The sequence below is a fragment of the Ambystoma mexicanum genome, chromosome 10 (genome assembly GCF_040938575.1).
Source record: "Ambystoma mexicanum isolate Mex_15411 chromosome 10, UKY_AmexF1_1, whole genome shotgun sequence".
NCBI classification, from domain to species: Eukaryota; Metazoa; Chordata; class Amphibia; order Caudata; family Ambystomatidae; genus Ambystoma; species Ambystoma mexicanum.
The window spans coordinates 907662913-907685816 of NC_090932.1; the positions used below are offsets into that span (position 1 = coordinate 907662913).

The following is a 22904-nucleotide window of genomic DNA, read 5'->3' on the forward strand; positions in this document are numbered from 1 at the left end:
CCAGTGCAACACTTTCACTTATATTACCCGAGGTAACCATACACTTACAGTAACCCACCACCCGCCCAGCTGAAGACTTATTGAAGCCACCACTCGAGGTTCTAACTCCACCAAACGACACATGGATAAAATCATGGGTGTCTGCCGATTGTTTTCTAAAATTACCTATGAGGGAAGTACACACATGTACTCAGCATCAGCGCGCTGGCTACACGTGGTACATACATACTGTAAACGAATACACATAGAACATTGCATACGAAGGATAGCAGGGTATGTGTGCACATGTAGCTAATCCGATTTAAAAAACCTGGTCGATCAGAAATCGCTACAGCCATGCATATTCAGCAGACACAACGGGATTATTCAGAAGTACTTCTGATTTATGTTGTTGCGTTTCCACTTCCCCGACACCAAGTGGACATTGAACACAGGTTTCATTGGGAGAAATTAACACAGTTTAAGGCATCAAAAATGAATTCAAGACTCACGAGAAATGTCAGTGTCCATATTTCAAAAATTTATTTATCTCAAACTGTGCATAATGGAGTAAAAACGTAAGTTGAAAATGTACCTGTTATAAGGATGGTATTAGTTCAAATATATACATGGACTGTCGGCAAACTGATGCAAATGACAGAGCCGAACTTTTAGAATACAACTACGAAAAATGAGGAAGAAACTTAAAATAGCATCACAATAAATTTACAGAAATATTACAAACCATAAGAAAATGTTTCAAACACAGAAGTTTCATGTTGCTTCGCTTTAGAAACAGGATGAAGAGCCGGGAAAGGGGATGCTATTATAAATTATTAAAATTGTGCATGTGCTTTGTCATGTTTTTCTCTGTATTAGAGTGGAAACACATTTTGCACAATCTAAACATTTCCCACTGATTTAAACCAGAGACTTGTTTTTCTAGTAAGTGTTTCAATATCCCTCCCATTTCCCCCTCAAAAAAAGCAATTTCTAAACAATTCAAAAGCGCCAATTATTATGTGTTTTAAATGGTGGGTTTGACAGCTGCCTTGCATTTCAGCTGCACTCTAAAAAAAAACTAAAAAAACAACGCAAACGACTGGCAAAATCATGATCTTGTAAAACAAATGGACTTTCTTCCTGATTGCCACGTTTTTTTTAAACTTGATAAATACTGTACAAAAAATAGGTCCCAAATATATAAAAACATGGGCGATTCTCAACCACACCTCCCCCATAGCTCTAAAGATAGTGGCAATTGAAGAATCAAGGCGGACAAAGTTAAAGAAATTGCTGTCCAGTATTAAAACGAGTTCATCTCCGCTTCTCTGTGTCCTTGTGTGTCTATTCTTCCTAGCCCTAAGAGCGCGTGTGGGTTTGACGGATGGTGCAGAACTTTCACTTGCTAGTTTATTGTATTGTTTTCTCTCTCTCGAAACTTTCGGCCAAGTTCGTTTTTCTGAGGTTCGCAGGAGTCCTATACAGCTTCGTTTCGCTCCCTTCCTCGCAATGTTTTTTTTATTTTTTTATTTTTTCGCTTAATCTCCTCTGTACAAAAATAGTCCAAAATAAAAAGTGGGGGGAAGAGGGTTGGCGAGAGTCTGTCTGTGCGGGCCTCCGCGCTCATTGTCACATGTGCGAGAGGGGCAGCGTGCCGTTGATGGACGAGCCCGGCACGGGCGCGCTCTGGTAGTGCTGCGACATGTGCAGTCTGCTCTGGGCGGCGGCGGCGGCCGCTTGCTCCTGGACGTCGGCCCCGGGCAGGTACATGCTAATCATGTCCCTCAGGTCCCCGGCCTGGTGACAGCCCGGCCGGGAGTGCGACGAGGAAGAGGTGACGACGGGCGGGCTGGACGAACTCGATTCGGACTTGACCACCGAGCCCATGGAGCCCAGCGACATGCCGCCTCCGCCGCCGCCGCCGCCGCCTTGCTGCGCGTACGACATGTAGGCGCCGTTCATGTATCCCTGCGCGGCGGCGGAGGGATTCATGGAGTTGTACTGCAGGCTGCTGACGTCGTAGCGGTGCATGGGCTGCATCTGCGCGGCGGCGGCGGCGCTCAGGCCCGGGTGCTGCGCGTAGCTCAGCTGCTCCTGCATCATGCCGTAGCCGCCGTTGGCCCAGCCGTTCATGTGGGCCGCGTAGCTGTCCATCCGCTGGCTGGAGTTCATGCCGCCCCCCACGCCGCCGCCGGTGCCCATGCCGTTACCCCCAGGTGGCCCGAGGAGACCCCCGGGCAGCGTGTACTTGTCCTTCTTCATCAGGGTCTTCGTCTTGCGCCGGGGCCGGTACTTGTAATCCGGGTGCTCCTTCATGTGCAGCGCCCGCAGGCGCTTGGCCTCGTCGATGAAGGGCCGCTTCTCGGCCTCGGAGAGCAGCTTCCACTCGGCGCCCAGCCGCTTGCTGATCTCCGAGTTGTGCATCTTGGGGTTCTCCTGCGCCATCTTCCGACGCTGGCCGCGGGACCAGACCATGAAGGCGTTCATGGGCCGCTTGACTCGGTCCGGGCTGTTTTTGGCGTTGCTGCTGTTGTTGTTGGAGCCCGGGTTGGTGGAGGTCTGCTGCGGGGCGGGGGGCTTCAGGTCGGTCTCCATCATGCTGTACATGGCGGCGCGGGCCGCTCGCAGACCCTCGGGCGGGCGCGAGACAGCGAAGTGAGCAACGGCCGTTGGCAGAAAGTTCTAGAGCCCGCCCGAGCGAGCGCTCTCCCGGGGCAGCGCTCGCTCTTCTGACGGGCGGTTGCGCGGGTGCGCTGCGTTACTTTTTCCTCTCGCGGAATCAGTCGGAGCTCCTGGCGCTTGGCAGCTTCTTTTGTGAGGTGATATTTTAATGTAAAGTCACTTCAGTCTTTTGTGAGGTACGTGTTCCCTCTTGGTTCAATTTTGTTCTGAGGTAATTGTTGTGCCTCTGGATTCAGTTGTTTTTTTGAGGTAATTTTCCACCCTCACTGGCTGAGACTGCTCACTGCTCGCAGCTTTTTTTTTTTCTTGACGGACCTGCTTTTCTGTCAGATAGCGTCTGACTTTTCCCGTGTCGATCGCCTGTTTAGTCTTTAAAAGAAAAACGCCGTAATTCTTCTTTAAAGGCTGCTGTTTGGTCCTCTGGAATATCTGTCCGAGAACAAACTTCGCTGGTGTCAAACGAGTTGCCTTTTTTTCCTATGTAACTCTGCGCCTTCTCAAAAGTCCGTTGGTGAAGTTGGTTTCTTCACTGATTTCGGGTTATTATTTTTGTTTCGGTATCTGTCAATAGAATGAAGCCGGCGAAATACTCTCTGTCAACGGTGCCCGTGTCCGTGCTCCTGTCCCTTCTTTTGACAACTCCGGGAGACTTTTTTGAAACAAGTTAATAGACAAACCGTCCTCCATGTGATGATAGTGTAAGGGGAGGGATGGCCTGTCAGAGCGAATAAATGCGTTTCAGGCGGGCCAATCAGAGCCGCTCAGCCCCTTGCTCTCCAGAGCAGCCATTAGAGCACGCGCGGGATTTTGCATGAAAGTGGGTGGGGACGGATACGAGAGGGTCGGCGGGGGGTGGAGCAAACAGGGCTGCACCTGCAACCAATCGGGAGTCGGTGTCTGGCTTTGCTGCAACAGGTCCGATACCCGCCCGTTGTAGGAAGTGCTGGCACCGCTGGCTGCGTCCATGTGCACCATCTGAGAGGGGGGAGATCCTTGGGGGTAGAAAGAGACGGCACGCAGGTGCCCAATTTTCACACCCCACTTTGTGAAGTTCCAAGCAAGCCTGCGACAACTCATAACGTTTTCATAATAAAATCACAGAACATATTGGCGTTGTCTATTTTTTTCACGAGCCTAGAAGTTGAACTTATAGTGAAACCGCTTCAACCAGATCCGTATTTTCTATTAAGGTGATCAAACCTCTTCCGGTCTTGCCCCTAAATTAAGGGATTCTATCTCAATAACTTAAATAGAAATCGAAGCTTCAACCGAATTTTTTGAAGTAATAAAACCAACAAAGATAACGTAGGAATAAACATGGCCGAGCCTTTATCGCAAACGTAGCAGGAAGTTGGTTTGAAGAAGTTTAAACAGACCCACAACAAACACACGAGGTCATGCGAAAGTTACCAACATGCACAGTAGGTCACTTGGGTAACTGACACACCGGGGCGTTTCAGTAGAGTTCCTGATACGGACACATGCAGTACTTTGCACTTTATGGCGGGGGGCGATGTGTTTAATGAATGCTTGTTTTTCTCCCCAGAGAATAATTGCTCTTTCACAAGAAGAAAAAGAGGCTGGGAGCAGTGGCCCGGGGTTTGCAGGTGTTTGCTCGCTTCCCTGGCAGCCTCCTCGGATGCCAGCCCAACGCCCCCCTCCGCCGCCCTCTCTCCTACCCCCTCCCTTCTTCAGCCCAGAGTCGTTCTATTCAAACGGAAAAAAAGCTCCCCTAGCAACGGAATGGCGCTTAAATCCTTAGTAAGGGTTACTGTGTCAGACGAGGGAGGGGTGTGGGAAGGTGAAAAAGAAGGGAGGTGGGTATATATTCTGCACAAATGACATATTTTAAATGACCAATAATTAATTGTATTTTACAGTGTGACGAACCAGTCTATTCTACATTGCATACAGTACGGAGCTGACACGAGTCGCCGCCGAATTTTCTGACGGAACATAAACTTCCTCCATCCTGCAATGTGCACTTTAAAAACATGAAGCATTTCAAAAGAACCTCTAACACACCAGATGGGTGCTAGCAGCAATAGTATATGAGGCTATGCACACGCTTTCTGACAACTTAACATATGCACGTTTGGAGGGAAAACACATTTTAAACGTGTATTCGCGCAACGCAGGGAAGGGCTTGGGGGGCGGGAGGGGTTGGGGAGGGGGGGGAGGGAGAATGCAAGAGTGTAATTTTAGACCGCCCCATTGTCAGATGCGAAGATTTCAATAGAGGCAGCAGCATCAATACCAAGCCAAATGCTAGCACGTCCGCTACAAATGGGCAGTTTTGTTTCCCTTGTTGCCGCTACACGGCGCCCAACAAAGGCTCGGCTAAGTTTACTTACACTCTCTTGTGGGGCTCTTTGTTTCTAAAATGCACTTGACTACAAATATAAAGAAATAGGAAGGTCCACTGCATTTCCTCTGTATGTGGTACTTACTCGCCCGGTGCCTTCCCGTGGAGTAAACTTTAACCGATGTATGAGTCAAGCAGATGCATTCTTCACGTTTAATCCCGCTTTAAATGCATCTAATTTAAACATACGTGTGTCCAAACAACTCCTCCTACAGACTCCGGGGCAGGTTCCTAATATTAAGTTCGTTTAGTCTGAGCGATTCAAATATCGCTCTGCTAAATTCGCCTTTCAGTATTTCGCCGTTGACTAAAGGTATTACTGCATAAAAAGTAGAGTAACTATACGGCCAATGTGGACGCTCTTTACCGTGCACTTTATTTTTCAACGACTTTTAGGATTAAAGCAAAGGTTGGAATAATTGTGAACAGACAAGTAGGCGATTCGCCTGCAATCCTCTTGTGCGCTGTAGCCACAGCGTTAGCGCGCCGTCTGCTGGTCAGAATGGAGTAGTTCAACAACGGGACAGACGTGATGAAACGCTAGCATAGTTGGCACATTGATGGGTTGGCAAGCCTATCTATTGATTGCATAAGGCTTTTGTCAATCAGGCCCATAATGTATTTGAGCAACACGAATAGGTCAGCTGTATAAATATACTCTCTCCAAGAGTCTGTTTTGCAATTCTCTCACTCATCTCCTGTCTTTTGAAATGCCATTATTTGAAGCTAGTTCCTATAAGCTACCGTAATAGAAGAGTTGCATCGAGATGTTATTGTGGGACTGATTCACAGGCGCGTTCAGTACTGGAGAAAGCCCACTGGAAAAGGCTCTGTGAATCAGGCCTTATATAGGTTCTCGATGATAAGGGCTGCCTGGAGGCTAAGCAATATGCCACCAAGCTGTATTTCTAAGCCAGGCCCTGTCCGCACTTCTATTTGCCATCTGTCTTTATGGATCACGCAGTTAAGTGCATGTGCAACTTCAATAACATCATCCGTATTAACTCGCTCAATGAGATGGATATATATATATATATGCGTGACGTCGCCTTCGTAAACTGACCGGTCCTATTGCGACTGGCGTGTTGCATAGCGCAGATGAGGAATGGTTTCCAGCATTCTACCTGTATTGCTCCCCCCAACCCCCCCCCCCACACACACTCCCCGGCACAGTGTTGGGTCTGATTACAAGGTACGCGATGTTCAACAATGCAAACGCTGCGCTTTCCTGATGTATGCTGAAGTGTAGCTCGCCGGCGTGTTTTAAACGACTTGACATGTTTTCGGTGTGTAAACGAGTATATTATTGTAACTGCACTCGCGGTTTCAGTTTCTGACGAGCCACACACTTGCAGCGTGTGCTACTGCATTTTACATTAGCGTGATTTAAAGTGCCATCGTTCCAACTAATGTAATATTAAAAGTAATCCATTTGAATACATTGTCAAATAAAAGTTGTGTTTGCCCCTACAAATAGTGTACCCGTGTACACTATTGCACCAGAGCCCTCGAGCCATGAGCCGGCGAAGCCACGCTTTCAATCCACCTCAGCAAACGGAGACTTTAACTCACGATAATTAGGTGAGTCCTATTCAAGCATCTCACGATTATAATGCTTGTTAAAAACGGCGTCCTTCCCGCATCTGCATTCGAGTGCGCTCCCCTCCGCCCCTAATCTTCTTAGGGAAATGAAGGGGAACGGCAGGGAACCAGCGGAGACCCGGAGAATGTCCTTGTTAACTGGAATTTCTCAGCATTGCTAATTAGCCGAGTTCGGAGACCACCAGCACCGGAGGAAAGCTTCTGTTCGAGCACCCGCAAACTCCTACCAAGACCAACAGCCCCATTTTAGTTTGTAATTAAAATCTGAAAGCGGGCCCATTCCGCAGTGAGGGCTGCTGGCCTTGTATCTCCTTGCGCTGTAATTAGTGCCTTGACGGGCTGGGTTTCTGTGGAACCTTCACCAGCTCGGACAAATGTCCAGCTCGGACAAATGTGCTCCTGTGATTCCAGGGACGTTCAGCTCTGGGCTTACATGATTCACAAATGCATGCGCTGTTCGAGCTTAATGTTAGCGTGCTTTTAAAACTAGAATCGCTCAGAAAATCGCACTATTTTTAAAAATTGAGCAAATGTGCAATACGAGTGGTGCCAATGGCAGTGTTCCCTGGGAGACGCACCTGAGCCCAGCCAGGTACACAAGTGTGGGAGCCCCACTGCTGCGGTGAATGGGCGGGAAACCTTTCAGGGGATTAATTCCATTCGGTGATAAGCCGCTGCAGTGAGTGGCTATTAGTTTATTTGCGAGACTACACGGCACACACACACACATTGCAGGCACATGCTCGGAACGGAAACGCCCCTTTTCTCCAGGGATTCATTGTTTTGGGCAGGCGGGGTCAGGCACACAAACGCGCAAATGCAAATCGGCTGCCAGCTCGCTGGCAAGGGCATTGTACACACTAGTCACTGAGAGCGAGGCGCTTGCCTCTGTGAGGGCAATTTATACCCACGCCTTGAGACTTAAATGCAGCACATCGACCGCAAAGAAGCCTCGCTGTGGGCCTCAAAGCGCTTTTCATTTGGAATTTGCCATTGTAAAATGTTTTTGTAAATGGGTGCCATAGCTTGGTAAATCGCAATCAGGCACTACCTGAGCGAGTATACTGTAAAATCTCACATTTATAGTCACGGCCGATTTTTATATCAAGAGTGCGAGATGTGTATATATAAATACCCACATTTGCCCTTTGCATGTGTCTTCCAAACAGGCCGTTGTTTGACATTTCAAGCAGCGTTACATGCACATGCCAGTGTCCAGTGGTAAGGGAGGGGGGGCAAAGGCGAGTCATTGCACTGTACGTTGGGTGTCGTGCACCGCTCTTCGCTACTAGTCCCCTAATGCTATGGTGAACAGGACCCACATGGCCGCCTTGTCCTAAACAACTGAGCGTTTCCTCCACTGTGAAGCCCGCATCTCCGGACACGACAACAACCCTGCGCCCACCACCTGGACATATTCATTACGTTGCCAAGAAATGGCATCTCGTGTTCCGTATGCCGATGTGGGATGAAGGCGCGGAAGGCATGCGTGCACGCCCTGCGTTCGCGCATCTTCGCTAATACATGTGCATGCAGTCCTCATTGCGGGCGCGACACACACAAACGCAGCACGCAAGGTGGGGAAAGTTAACTTTTAAATGATTTCAGGTTCCTTCCAGCAGCAGGCGCCGACCGCGCGCCCTCCTTGATGACGGAAAACGCCACATGTGGTGGTGCACATTTCTGCCGAATGTGACATACAGCCAGGCGTGTCATACTTCCTAGCGTGTGTTTTTTCACTGTTTCCTTTACGCAGCAACCCTCCTGGTGCCAGCGATCGCTGTTTCCATCCAGCCAAAATAAGGCAGTTCCACTTTAGGGCCTTACTTGCAAAATAGTTTTTCAATGGGCAAGCCCATTGAAAACCCGCTTGCAAACCAGTGTGTAACTTGGGGGACATGCCTGCCGCGCAGATGGATTCTGCGCGGCCTCGGTAGGGCTTGCACTAGAGCAGTAGCCGGGGTAGTTTTTGGTGCCGGTGCCCGCTTGAGGAGGTCCGGGTTGGGGGGGTGGGGGGGGGGCGGTGGGCTGGCGCAGAGACGCCCCCCCCTTGACTCCGCCACTGTTTGGAAGTAACCCACCCTCCATTGCCGAACACTGCGCGGCTGCGTAGCTCCTGCAAAGACGCAGACCGGGGAGCCAATGCCTCCCAGATGTTCTTTTAAACAGAGGAGCTCCCCGCTACTGTCACTTACACAAGGGCTTAATTATCATTTATAGATAATCCAGCGCCATTATTAAAATTCGCCTACTGCTGCCGTACAACCGCTCCATTCATAAAGGCGGCCCGAGGCGCGGGGATTATGCTGTATGAGAACTGCGCGAGGCAGAACCGTGTGCACCTTATATACGTGCGTGTGTATATATATATTATACACACACACACACACTCATTGGAGCGGATAATATTAACTTCTCTGTACGTGGCAAGCATATGACAGAATAGATATTACGATTCGTGTCTTAGAAATATAACTAAGACGTTCGTACAATGTCAAACATCTACCGTAAAATGAGTTCTAAAAAGACGCCTCTCTTTTAAGTGTACTTTCCGCCGAAGTGGGTCTACTTTTGCAACATGTGGCGCACATTAAACGCATTCCCTGGGGTACTGCGCACCCGGTAACAAAGCTCAGTGGGTTCATGCACCTGCCGCCGTTGTGTGTGTGTGTGTTTATCAACCGTGCCTTTTCTGATTCTGGTACGGGATTGTAAGCCTTTCCAGGCCTTTAAAAAAAAAAACATTGGCGTGTAGGGGGGACCTTAACACCTGTCCTGTACAGCTCAGAGGAGCTGCCTGGCCGACAGTCGGTGGCCGAGGAAAACAAGGGGTTCATCATTGATAGGGCGGGCGGCGCTGCCTTTGATTCGTGTGAATTATAATATGTTTGATTGTTTGCACCTATGTTCTAATGGGTGCACACAGTGGTTTAATTAAACACCCACCCGGTATTCAGAAAGGCATTCCGTCATACCTCCAGTGTTTTTTTTTCGTCGTGAATACGCAGTTTATTTCGCTTAATTTTGAACTAAATATCACAGGAACTGGTCAATATGTTGATCTGCAGCCCAGGCATCGGTTTACCTTAAACCCCGGTGCGCCACTACACCCGACATTGTAAACTCGCAGTTGCCAGGCGAGGGGGTCCCGGGTATTGTGTCTTGCATGTAAGTGCGCTCAGATGTTCGCCGTGGAAACTTTGGCAGCGATTCGATTTCTGATCTCATCGCGCATCGCTTCCATTTACTCGACTCTCAGAAGTGGCAAACTTTGGCGTTTGATGGCATGCGAGGCAAAGCGTATCACAGAAGCCAGCGCTCTGTTCTGATCCCAGGACTGGCACTGTGCAGCGCCGACTGCGTCCGACAGGGGGGGCTGAAAACCCGCTTCTCAGCGCCGCTCCACATCTGAGCCTGGCCCCGGCCGCCGGCAGAAGGGACAGCTTGCGCGCCTAGCAGGGTCGAGTACAGATCGTTAGGCTTCGCGGATAAAAGAGATTAAAGGCGACAAATGTTGTATTAATTTCAAACGGGCAGAGAAATGTACAACTCTTAGCCTTTGATATTCACAGGGAGGGATTTATATAGGATTAGAGAAAGTACTCAATTTCGCAGAAAACAGACCCACACGGCGCTGGAAAAATAATTTAATTAACAAAAAAATTTTTATGGACTCTAAGGATATAATACTTTATCAAAACATGTCTATTGTCCATCTTCATATCTTTTTTTCTTTTTAAATGCACGTTTTTCCTTTTGATCCGTGGGGTAATATGTTCGTACAATATAGCTACATTTTGCTTACACCTATTGTAATAAGTTGCTTATACGTGTGTGTGTGTGTATATATATATATATATATATATATATGTATATATATATATATATGTATATATATATATATAGTACATCTATGAATAACCGCGTGGATAAAAATACCTTTCACCTGTATTTAAATAGCATGCCATTAATTACAGCACAGTTGGTGGGTGTATGAAATTAGCAGTCATTACCAGTCCTTTAACTCTGTGATGCTTTTCATCTGCACTAAATTAGCTTTCAGGCCTAACAAAGGGTCTCAAGCAGGCGGTGGGCAGTAAATAAGACAGCTCGGCCTGCCCTCGACACCTTTCCCCTTGCCAATCACCGCTCTGCCGTTCAGGGCAAGACAGACCTTTCCCGAGGGGTTCGCTACAAAAATTAAAAATAAAAATAAAATAAAAACGGAAACAATGATCAGAACGAGTTCGCTTAAATTGTATAATAATTATCTGCGGTGTGAAAGTCTGCAGTTTGCACGCCGGCTGCACCTCGGTGCAGCGTGCCTGCAAGCGTGCAGCGAAGGAAGCACCAGGAAGCGGTTCACTTGGCGACACGAGCGCACTGCACAGGGCAGGGCCCGTGACCGATTCAGGCCGGTTCACGGGTTTGCAAGTTAGGGATCGGCCCTGCATGCACAGACAGCAACCCTGGTCCCAGACTCGATGCACACAATACCAAGGGCCAATCTGTTCAATGAGCATGTCTTCTGCTAGGTTGACACATAATGGAATTCGAACCCGTGACTGTTCTGAGGGTTGCCACTAGGGGGCAGCTGGGAGCAGGGAAAGCGCGGCGCCTTTGCCGTGCATCTCCCCCTGGCACTCGGCCAGGCAGCCTCTCAGCTTCCCACACATCGCGCTTTTCTTGCCTAGACTCAGGTAATCACTTATCCCTGTATTTCTCTCACAGGGGTAGGTTCACATCAGCAGGCCTACTCACGCTGGCTCTCCAAATAGGAGTTCTCCGAGCGGGAATGGGGCACGGTAGCTTTCCTAGGTAACGCATATCTGTACAGGGGTAGAAACGTGCAGAGCGCACAGAAATAGCACGCACACCACTCCGCGACCTGGAAATAGAACACTCAAAAACCCTCCAAATAGGAATCGGCTTTTCACAGGTTATATTGCACAAATGGTTATAAGCGCAATAACTCATGCGGTGTGAAAAAGAGAAAGAAACACAGCGCCTTGAAGGATGCCTGCTTCATACGTCTACCCCCCATAAACCTACCCGGTCCATCATAACAAGGAGAGCGGGAGGGCCAAATAGTGTACAGTTTTGTTCCGGAAGGATGTCATTTAGCTTGGAAATAATGATTGACAGGCGAGGGTTTTTTGCTAAGCTTTTTCAAGGTGACACACGGGGCTGCAAATGTCAAACTTTGCTCCGGGTACTTACGTGCCGTAGGGTGTGCGGACCGTGCTCCCCGGAAGTTTGATTGGAAGGAGTCCGCCCGGGTGGGTACCCGCGGCCATCCCCGGTGCCCCGACCTGACAGCAGCATCAGCATCCGCGGCGACCCCGTCCCCCAGGCAAGGCAGTGTCCCCGACCCCGCCGGCTCATCCCCAGCAGCAGCCTTCCATCCCCACCCGCGAGCCGCCACATCCTGCAGCCCCGGCCCCAGTCCCCACACTGCAAACCCTGCACCAGAAACGGCGCTTATGGCTTAAAACCTAAATGGCTGTTTTCTTTTAAAAGAGAAGAATGCGCCGACAACAACAAAAAAATCAGTTATCCTAACACTGCTGCTTGCCCCCACCCCACATAATAAAGCGAAAGCTTTATATTTTTTCACTGGGTATTCAAAGATAATTTGATGCCATTGTTTCTGCTACAGATGGTTCTTTTTAATACAATAACACTGCTCTTTGTGCACACTACTCACAATAAAAACCCAAAGCGTTCTCCTGAATAGCCATTTTGTTCTCTCTTGTATGGGGCCAACAAAAGCTCCCGTGAGGTAATGGGTTCTGTTTATTGAAGCCATAGAATGGGGCTTGATAAAGATTTCTTTTTCTGTATACAAAGACCTCGCGAGGTCGGCCTGATTCGTTAATATTTTATTAAAACATGCTTTCGGCGGATTATGTTTGCTGTTGCAGGCTATGCATCAGTCCCTGCTTAGCCACGTCCCTGGACTCAATGATTTATATAGCTGCGGTCTTGGTGAAGTAACAGTGCGATATGCAGAATGCATCAGATCCTTTGCAGTAAATACGCAATATTGTGGATGCGTGCATTAGTCTACTTAAAGGGCCATACGCATCTATCTATCTATCTATCTATCTATCTATCTATCTATCTATCTATCTATCTATCTATCTATCTATCTATCTACCTACCTATCTATCTATCTACCTCTCTGTCTGTCTGATAATATATCTATCGTTAATATCGGATGACTTATCTACCTCTACATATAGTATTCGAACATGGACACAATAAGTAACACACCGTTCGCCGATCCCACGGTGCGCGTAATGGACACACGTCTAACGCTACCCGCCACAGTTCGCCCATCCCACGGTGCAGGTAATGGACACGGGTCTAACGCTACCCGCCACATTTCGCCGATCCCACGGTGCAGGTAATGGACACGCGTCTAACGCTACCCGCCACAGTTCGGCAAGCCCACGGTGCAGGTAATTGACACGCCTCAAACGCTACCCGCCACATTTCGCCAATCCCACGGTGCAGGAAAGTGACACGCCTCAGCCTGGGCAGTGATTTCGGATAGCGGTATTCGCCCGTAAGCGGAAGGCGTCCTGTTTTTTATGATTACACATGTGTGTGTGTGTTGCCGGCGCGCCTATGCCGGGAGTGGCCCACGGGGGAGCTTGGATGTGGTGCAGGGCTCAGATCGGCGAAAAGGGCGCAGACAATGTGCGCTCCGCGGGGGAGTTGTTCGTGGCTGCCTCTGTGTGTCTACCTCTCTATGGGAATGAATGCCGCCGCGCTCTCTCCTCTCCTGCCGAGGCTGACAGTAATCCACCTCTCCGATGCCGCCCCTGCCTCTCCTTCCCTAAACCCGGGCGCACTTGTAGGACCGCAGCGTGAATTAATCACTGGAACCTTAAAACGGGTTTAATTAGAGATTTTTATATTCGGCAACACGGAGGATTCTCAAGTGAAGCCCCTTCACCAAACAGCGGCCTTTTGAAAGGCTGCTGCCGTATCTGGGCCCCACTGGCCCTGGTTGGTACTCACCGGAAGCCATCTAATGGGGATTATTGGAAACTATTACTTACACGCCAATTAGAGTCCATTATGGAGGCAAACCCACAAAGGAAACATTAGCTCGACAAATTGAACTATTCGCACATGGCTTCACCCACAATAGCCCGTTTCAAGCCGCACGAGAAAGCGATTTGGGTTCGATTTGTCGAAAATGGCAGCACCGGCTGCTGCCCCGCGAGTGCAGTTGGCAGCACGTTGAGCAGCGAGTACTCCGCGGCCTGCCCGGAGGGGGTGCGTGGTAATGCCACGGGGCAGGTCGCATAGACCTATTCGGTATTTCTTAGTAGTAAGAAGTGACACATGCTAAGCACATGGGTTCGTAGATGAGATAGAAACATGTTGAGCGTCGAGTGTCTGTTCATTTTTAGTTCAGGAAATATCGCTGCAGTCTTACCCATTATTTTTGTTTTAATAAACTCTATAGACGGGTGTTAACGTGGAGCAGTGTGTGTCAACAGTGTACATATTGGCCCCAAACGCTAACCAATGCCCATTTATCTTGTGTTGTTCCCGGATATTGTTAAGAATGTGCAGGTGAAGTTAACACAACGCAACTTTGCAACTCGTGCTGCGACTTCCACACGAAACCCACACATTGTTCATCCGAAATCATTCGCGGGCCAGTTTTACCTTCTGCATATGACAGATCAGTCGCTATGCGTTCGAGATAGGAAACTTTAAATCAACCCCCTGGCATACACACACTCGGCTATACAAACACAATCTACACGCTACCCCAACAATGCTCCCCACTCCTCTTCCTGCAAGATTGTGTTTCTCAAGTTATTTCTCAGCCCCACAACTCATGCCCATTGTCTGCACAGAAAGAGCCACTACTGTCCTCGAACGGTCAAAGCAAAGGCATTTAGACAGGTAGATAGTTATGCAACGATAGATAGATGGATAGATAGCTAGATAGATTTAGGGAGATAGGTACACGGGTAGATAGACATAATAATAGAAAGATAGATAGATGAATGGATAGATATGGGATAGATGGCTAGATAGATATAGGAAGATAGGTACACGAGTATATAGACATAATAATAGAAAGATAGATAGACGAATGGATAGATAGGGGATAGAGGGCTAGATAGATATAAGAACATAGGTACACGAGTAGATAGACATAATAATAGAAAGATAGATAGATGAATGGATAGGTAGAGGATATAGAGCTAGGTATATATAGGAACATAGGTACAGAGGTAGATGGATATAGTAATAGAAAGATAGATAGACGAGTGGATAGATAGGGGATAGAGGGCTAGATAGATATAGGAAGATAGGTACACGAGTAGATAGACATAATAATAGAAAGATAGATAGATGAATGGATAGATAGAGGATATAGATCTAGGTAGATATAGGAAGATAGGTACAGAGGTAGATGGATATAGTAATAGAAAGATAGATAGATGAATGGATAGATAGGGGATAGAGGGCTAGATAGAGAGTCAGAGATACACAGGGAGAAAGGTACATAGGAAGACAGATATCATAACAGAAAGATAGACAGACGGGTGGATAGAGAGAGTGCGAGAGGGAACGACGAATAGGTAGATAGAGAGATATTTAGGTAGCTCTAATAATAGCAGAGAAATAGATACATAGATATAGGCAGAGAGGTCGAGAGATAGGCTACAAGAAAGATGGATGAATTAATATATAGAGTGGTAGCTTTATGTATATATATATATATATATGAGAGGGAGAAGGATAGGTAGATAAACAGACAGGCAGCTAGACAGATAGAATAATAGAAAGATTGAGGGATAGAGATAGGTAGATAGGCAGAGAGATAGACTATTATATAGATAGATATAGGAAGATAGGTAGACATGTAGATAGATACAATAATAGAAAGATAGAGAGGCAGATGGATGGATAGATAGAGGGATATAGAGAGTGAGAGATACACGAATGGGTAGGTAGACAGAGAGAATTCCAGATAGACCGATAGCTAGCTAGCTAGCTAGCTAGACAGATAGATAGATAGATAGATAGATAGATAGACAGACAGACAGACAGACAGACAGACAGACAGACAGACAGATAGATAGATAGATAGATAGATAGATAGATAGATAGATGGATGGATAGATAGATAGATAGATAGATAGATAGATAGATAGATAGATACAGACAGATATATAGATGTATAGATAGATAGATAGATAGATAGATAGATAGATAGATAGATAGATAGATAGATAGATAGATCGAATAGAGAAGGGCAGGGAGAGCGAGGTAGCTATATGGGTAGACATGTAGCTGATAAGGGCCCTTGGTGGTTGGTTGGATGAATGGATGGCCGATACATGACCTTTTCTCAGACCACTCTGACAGTGATGTAGACAGATCGCTAAAAGGATGATGGCATTATTATGTGTAAAAGGCCTACAATATGTCCAGCAAAGAGACATGCAAAGGGGCTGAACAAGGGGTGCTGTGAGATAGCAAAGGTTTATGAACGCACCCCAAAAGAGCGTTGTCCACATAGAATTATAGAATTATGGATGCGTTGCTTTCAAGGTAGCTTCGAATTTCCAGGCGCCTCTTTCCCGACTCCATTCGGTGCTAAGTAACTTTTAAAACTTGGGTCAAACTTTATTTAAATTTCCCTCTGATCTACACCAGAGTAGCACCCCCACACCAGCCTGGCATACACCCAGAAAGCATTCCTCTGCAGAAGCCTCTTGGTTAATCGCGAATGCATTAGTGAAGAGAACTATAAAGCACGACGGACCACATACGAGCCAATATTTCTGTGCCTGTCATTGTGGAGGGCGCTACATGCTCGGATCACTGGACCCCTGGGCCCCTTTAGTAGTTTTGATTTATACGTCGATGGCAAAGGATGTAGGCGGATTTGCTTCGCAATTAGGAACAGTAAACACGAAACCCTAGAGCTTCTGTTAATACAGGGTCCAGAATCGGCCCCACGCGGCGCATTGTTCCCGAAAAGCGCTTTATAACTTGAATGAAAAGTCATGTTTCATTAGACGGTCATAGTTAGACAGGGCAGCACCTGTGGGTTCGCCGGGCACATGTCAGAGGGAGCAGCACCTGTCCTGTCGGCGCGAGGAGGACTTTATCCGCTTCTTGATGGCAAACCGAGTGACCAGGAACACCAGGTGCCGGGCGCCAAACGGAGGGCGACACCCGTTCCGTCCCTTTCCCCGTGGTTTGCGGGTCCGACAGTAGTTGACATGACTAATAATTCAACGGATTAATTCACTTTGGTTATCACGTTCCCGCAAACAGCCACGCTTCTGCCGCCCACCGAGCCCGGACTGCCATCCCGTGTTTCTGCTCTAGTGCCCTGCGACACAGAATAACCTTTTTAGGTGGGGTGCGGCGGGGGGAGGGGATCGGGTCATCTAATTTACGTGTTAAGAACAGTCTTCGTCATCTATAGGACAGCGATATTTCGCGTCCTATCCGAAAAGTTGTGTCTTCTAATTGTTGTCAAAACTTTGAAAGTTTCCGGATTGCGTAACAACATTTTCTTTGTTTTTGTAGACAATCCAGCGTATCTAGAACCCTGCACGCTCCGCCCTGAGTTTTCCTTAAAAATGGCATTTGCTCGAACCCTGCTTAAACCAGTCTCTGCAATGCTTTGGGTACAGCTGGCACCACGTGCTGGGGGGGGGGGGGGGGGGAGTAGAGTGCCGGATGCGTAATCCTGGCATCACCCCCACTTGGTCAGATTGTGTGACCCCGTTTAATGACGCCCCGCCCACCTCTTAATTTGTCTCTCAGCATTTGGAGTCCTTAGAATGGGGAACACCCAGCGAGAAGTGCAATATAACATACATGACATGTAGCGTGTGTGAAACCGGTGGCATGCTTTCAACTGCTTTATCCCGGCGATCTGACGTGTACTGGTGGTGGTCACTCGATGGCACTGCACAGCTACGCACAGCCATGTCTGCCTTTTTAATCAATACCCAGGTCATATCTGGAAGAGAATAACACATGTCAATAGTCATTTTAGTCGACGCACACGTGTGATTCCCTCACAGGTCACCCGGGTCTGTAAGAGCAAGGATTGTAAAAGATACGGTATTTAAACTCCCACTGACTGCAACCCTACACACACATGTAAGCGGCCCTGGCATGGATAGTGCCGGGCAGGGAACAATGCAGGTGGAATAAAGTCTGTCTAAAAACCACACAACGTGTACTTTCTACTAAGGTAAGGGCAGACATCTAGCAGTGCTAGACGACCAAAAGGCGTGCCAGACAGACGTGCGCACCCAAAGTTGAAAACCACTGCCCACTGTTTTCAAAACCAGCAGTTCCACGTTCTGATAGCTTGTATGCACATCTATACACACAGCCCGCAGCATCTAAAACACCTCATGTCACCTCCCCTATTTTAGTATATTAATTTCAATGATTGCAGCGATTCCCATTGAGGTCACCTAGCACAACACACCTCTCGCTAGAGGTGACGATACGGATGTGCTCCGCTTTCCGAGGGTACATCCTTTAAGTCTTCTCCCCCTTCAGTGTGGACGTTTCCAAATAAAAACGAACGTGCAAGATGGAGGATAGCATGGCTTCATAATAGCAGATGAACTCCCCCTTCAGTGTGGCGGGTTCCAAATAAAAACGTGCAAGATGGAGGATAAGAACGAACGTGCAAGATGGAGGATAGCATGGCTTCATAATAGCAGGTGAACTCCCCCTTCAGTGTGGACGTTTCCAGATAAGAACGAACGTGCACGATGGAGGATAGCATGGCTTCATAATAGCAGATGAACTCCCCCTTCAGTGTGGCGGGTTCCAAATAAAAACGTGCAAGATGGAGGATAAGAACGAACGTGCAAGATGGAGGATAGCATGGCTTCCCTAATGGCAGATGAACTCCCCCTTCAGTGTGGCGGGTTCCAAATAAAAACGTGCAAGATGGAGGATAAGAACGAACGTGCAGGATGGAGCATGGCTTCCCTAATGGCAGATGAACTCCCCCTTCAGTGTGGCGGGTTCCAAATAAAAACGTGCAAGATGGAGGATAAGAACGAACGTGCAAGATGGAGGATAGCATGGCTTCCCTAATGGCAGATGAACTCCCCCTTCAGTGTGGCGGGTTCCAAATAAAAACGTGCAAGATGGAGGATAAGAACGAACGTGCAAAATGGAGGATAGCATGGCTTCATAATAGCAGGTGAACTCCCCCTTCAGTGTGGACGTTTCCAGATAAGAACGAACGTGCACGATGGAGGATAGCATGGCTTCCCTAATGGCAGATGAACTCCCCCTTCAGTGTGGCGGGTTCCAAATAAAAACGTGCAAGATGGAGGATAAGAACGAACGTGCAGGATGGAGCATGGCTTCCCTAATGGCAGATGAACTCCCCCTTCAGTGTGGCGGGTTCCAAATAAAAACGTGCAAGATGGAGGATAAGAACGAACGTGCAGGATGGAGCATGGCTTCCCTAATGGCAGATGAACTCCCCCTTCAGTGTGGCGGGTTCCAAATAAAAACGTGCAAGATGGAGGATAAGAACGAACGTGCAGGATGGAGGATAGCATGGCTTCCCTAATGGCAGATGAACTCCCCCTTCAGTGTGGCGGGTTCCAAATAAAAACGTGCAAGATGGAGGATAAGAACGAACGTGCAAAATGGAGGATAGCATGGCTTCATAATAGCAGGTGAACTCCCCCTTCAGTGTGGACGTTTCCAGATAAGAACGAACGTGCACGATGGAGGATAGCATGGCTTCCCTAATGGCAGATGAACTCCCCCTTCAGTGTGGCGGGTTCCAAATAAAAACGTGCAAGATGGAGGATAAGAACGAACGTGCAGGATGGAGCATGGCTTCCCTAATGGCAGATGAACTCCCCCTTCAGTGTGGCGGGTTCCAAATAAAAACGTGCAAGATGGAGGATAAGAACGAACGTGCAGGATGGAGCATGGCTTCCCTAATGGCAGATGAACTCCCCCTTCAGTGTGGCGGGTTCCAAATAAAAACGTGCAAGATGGAGGATAAGAACGAACGTGCAGGATGGAGCATGGCTTCCCTAATGGCAGATGAACTCCCCCTTCAGTGTGGCGGGTTCCAAATAAAAACGTGCAAGATGGAGGATAAGAACGAACGTGCAGGATGGAGCATGGCTTCCCTAATGGCAGATGAACTCCCCCTTCAGTGTGGCGGGTTCCAAATAAAAACGTGCAAGATGGAGGATAAGAACGAACGTGCAGGATGGAGCATGGCTTCCCTTATGGCAGATGAACTCCCTATCAATCCCAGAGCTTGGCAGCACAATCAAGCGCTCTCCTATCACACATTCTACTCTTGGCTTGGCTACTCTTGGTCTCTAGTCTTGGAACCCCCAGCATTACAATTCTGGAGTTTATTTGGCTGAAGAAATTAAACGCATTCTCTGACAATAAAGGCACCCCACGCCTCAATGGGTAAGATTGAGCACATGCCAACTTCATCACACATACTGCAATTTGTTTATACTATGCGCCTTTCTAACACTGTTTTCAAGTAAATCCTCCCAACTCCACTTACAGTCTACGTTTTGTACACTGAGTAGCAGGGGCACCTACTTCAAGTTTTCCCGGTGGGGGGGTGCCCCGGCACCCGAAAAAAAAGTCCCATTTAAAGTATAGGGACTTTTACGCAGATGGCCTTTCCCGGGGGTGCCTGAGCCCCAGAGCGCCCACGTACTCGGCGCGCCTGCTGAGTAGCTACGATCATCCATGTTGGCTAGACATGGACCCACACTATCACACACATCATCACTGTCCCTTCAACACGCCCTGCCTCTGCTTGAGCCCTTGTTTATTTTCTTTCCATTCTTTCACCCATCCCCTAGACCTCTATCTCCTTTCCTCTCCCCCCCCCACAGACTATGGTCTGAATGCCTTTTTTATACTAGTTATACTGCCTGCCACATAATTTAGGTGTCAGGATTAATTTTAGTATTTCAGTGAAATATTTTAAGTGTTAGCTATATTGTATTCTTGTAACCGTTCTAAAACAAATTGTTCCATGCCGAGTTGACCGTCATTTTTGCCGCCTGTGATTCTTTACTGACTCCTTGGTGGGAACTACATTTCCCTGCAGTATTGTATGCTGCCTGAATATTAAGATACAAACCAGGCGCGTGGAAGCCGACGCGCGAGGGGCATGCCGGTCTGTGATGGTCTGTGTCGACCGCGTCACGGCTTCTCTCTCTGAACGATTGTTTGTGTACCTGCCTGCTCAGCACTGTCAGGGGCAACTGATTGCATCTGAATAGCAGGCAAGAAGCATTATGGCCTACTGAAGACAGTTACAACTGTTCCGGAAAACACAAAACAATATTTAGTGTAGAATAAGGGTGTGTCTATACCACTGTCGAACACAATGAGTATTAAAACATCAGCTAATACTCCCAATGTTAGCATTACTTCGCTCACCAATGAGATCTGTCCTACACAGGACAAAAATACTGACGCTTGTAAACATGTCCAGCATATGATAAAAGTGGCGCTGTTAAATACACGCTCTCTGGGAAAACATGAAACGGAAGTTGTTGACTGGATACTGGATCAACAATTAGATATTACCTGCCTGGCTGAGACATGGCTGACTGATACCGTGAATCACTCGGCTCAACTGCCCACACCAACTGGGTATACCATATTCAGGACTGACCGCAAGGAGGGTAGAGGCGGTGGGACTGCAATTATTATAAAAGATTATTTTAATGCATACACCTGTTCATTAATAAGTATTGATGAGTGTCAGTTTACATTTATTAAAGTTAATACCGACCACAACAGTACCTTAGATAATTTGGTTTTGTATCGCCCTGCCTCCTTGACACCCCTGTTTGAGGAACAGTGGTTAACTGTACTCAGAGATCTTCTGAAAGCCTCATCACGCCTATTGATCTTGCGTGATTTTAATCTTTGGGCTCATCATAAGGAAGACCAAGATGTGCACTCATACATTTCATCTTTACAAGCCATTGGAATAGCTCATTTAGTTACTACTCCTACTTACAGGGAGGGACTTATCCTTCATTGGGCGCTCTCATACAACCTAATTGTCTCATCTCTGACAATTACTTTATGCACTTGGTCAGACCACTCATCCATCATTTTTTCCATTTCCTTGCCTAGGAACTTAGTTAAAGTAAAAAGCAACCCAAGAGTTGAGACTAAGGTACGTCATTTTCATAGAATTCCGTCACCACTAGTTACAGACCTGCTACATTTACAGATGGCTACTCTTCCTTCATCAGATAATGCAACTATTCTCGTTGAAAAATATCATTCAATTCTTACTTGTATTGCTGATACCTTTGCACCTTTATTTACTAAAAATATCAAGGTGGAGACGAAAGGGAAGACATGGTTCTCAGAGTTGATTACAGAATCTAGGAAAATGAGAAAGAGATTGACGAAAAAATCCTAGCCAGGATAATATTACCTCCTACCGTAAAGCAGCTACCAATTATAAGAGTGCCATTATTAGTGCCAAATGTGAACACTATGATGTCAGAGTTGTGGCAACTAAATCATCACAGAGGTAACTCTATTCTGTATTTAAAGAGTTCAAGGGTAGCACCAACTCCTTTCCAGAAATAACTAAGAGTGATGCTTGGTGTTCCACAATCCAGGCAGGCTTTGCCAATAAATTAGATGCCCACCGGACAGAAATTGAAACATATCGACAGTCTGTTGGTTCACAGGCTCCGATATCTGGTGTGGCCACCAGTAAGATCCTTAATAATTATATGTTACCTCCCGTTTTTAATTTAAAGCCTATCAGTGAGAAGGATCTGATGCTAATTGTTAATGACTTGAAACCTGCAAAGTGTCAAGGGGATATTTGTCTAGCTAGTCTTGTTAAACATTGTCTTTCAGTCTTTTCTCCTTTAATCACGAACATTGTTCATTCCTCATTTGCTTGTGCAATTGTGCCCACCACACTCAAAAATGTGTGGATTACCCCAATCCTAAACAAGGACTCTCTTGACTCTAGTATTTCTGAGAACTATCGCCCAAATACTAATGTGCAGTTCTTATTAATAATATTGGATAGGATCACCTATGTACAGCTCCAGGATCATATTGAAACTCATTGTCTTCTGGGAACTTTTCAATCAGGATTCCAGGCTAAGCATGGTTCGGAGACCACCATGATCTCAAGGCTAATTTTGCCAGGATTGTTGACTCTGGTCATGTTGCTCTACTTATGTTA

The 22904-nt window shown here is 47.3% G+C and overlaps 1 protein-coding gene and 1 long non-coding RNA gene across 4 annotated transcripts in view; both read right to left on the reverse strand.

Moving 5' to 3' along the window:
* Nucleotides 1–22904, reverse strand: part of LOC138491858 (uncharacterized) — a 1096402-nt gene that overhangs the window by 107773 nt on the left and 965725 nt on the right. Inside the window, exon 1 of one of the 3 annotated variants that reach the window (XR_011276096.1) lies at nt 11852–12083. The exons of the other annotated variants lie outside the window; for them this stretch is intronic. This is a non-coding gene — a long non-coding RNA (uncharacterized lncRNA). Of the gene's footprint in view, nt 1–11851; nt 12084–22904 lie in introns of those variants that run through there. 3 annotated transcript variants of the gene reach the window in all.
* On the reverse strand, nt 500–3378 carry SOX2 (SRY-box transcription factor 2). The gene has a single exon (XM_069618662.1). It carries the CDS (start codon nt 2587–2589, stop codon nt 1612–1614), a length of 978 nt encoding a protein of 325 aa, XP_069474763.1. The 5' UTR covers nt 2590–3378; the 3' UTR covers nt 500–1611.

Bases quoted from the DNA above. Each gene is read 5' to 3' on its own strand.
- SOX2 (XM_069618662.1), bottom strand. From the start codon at position 2,589: ATGTACAGCATGATGGAGACCGACCTGAAGCCCCCCGCCCCGCAGCAG.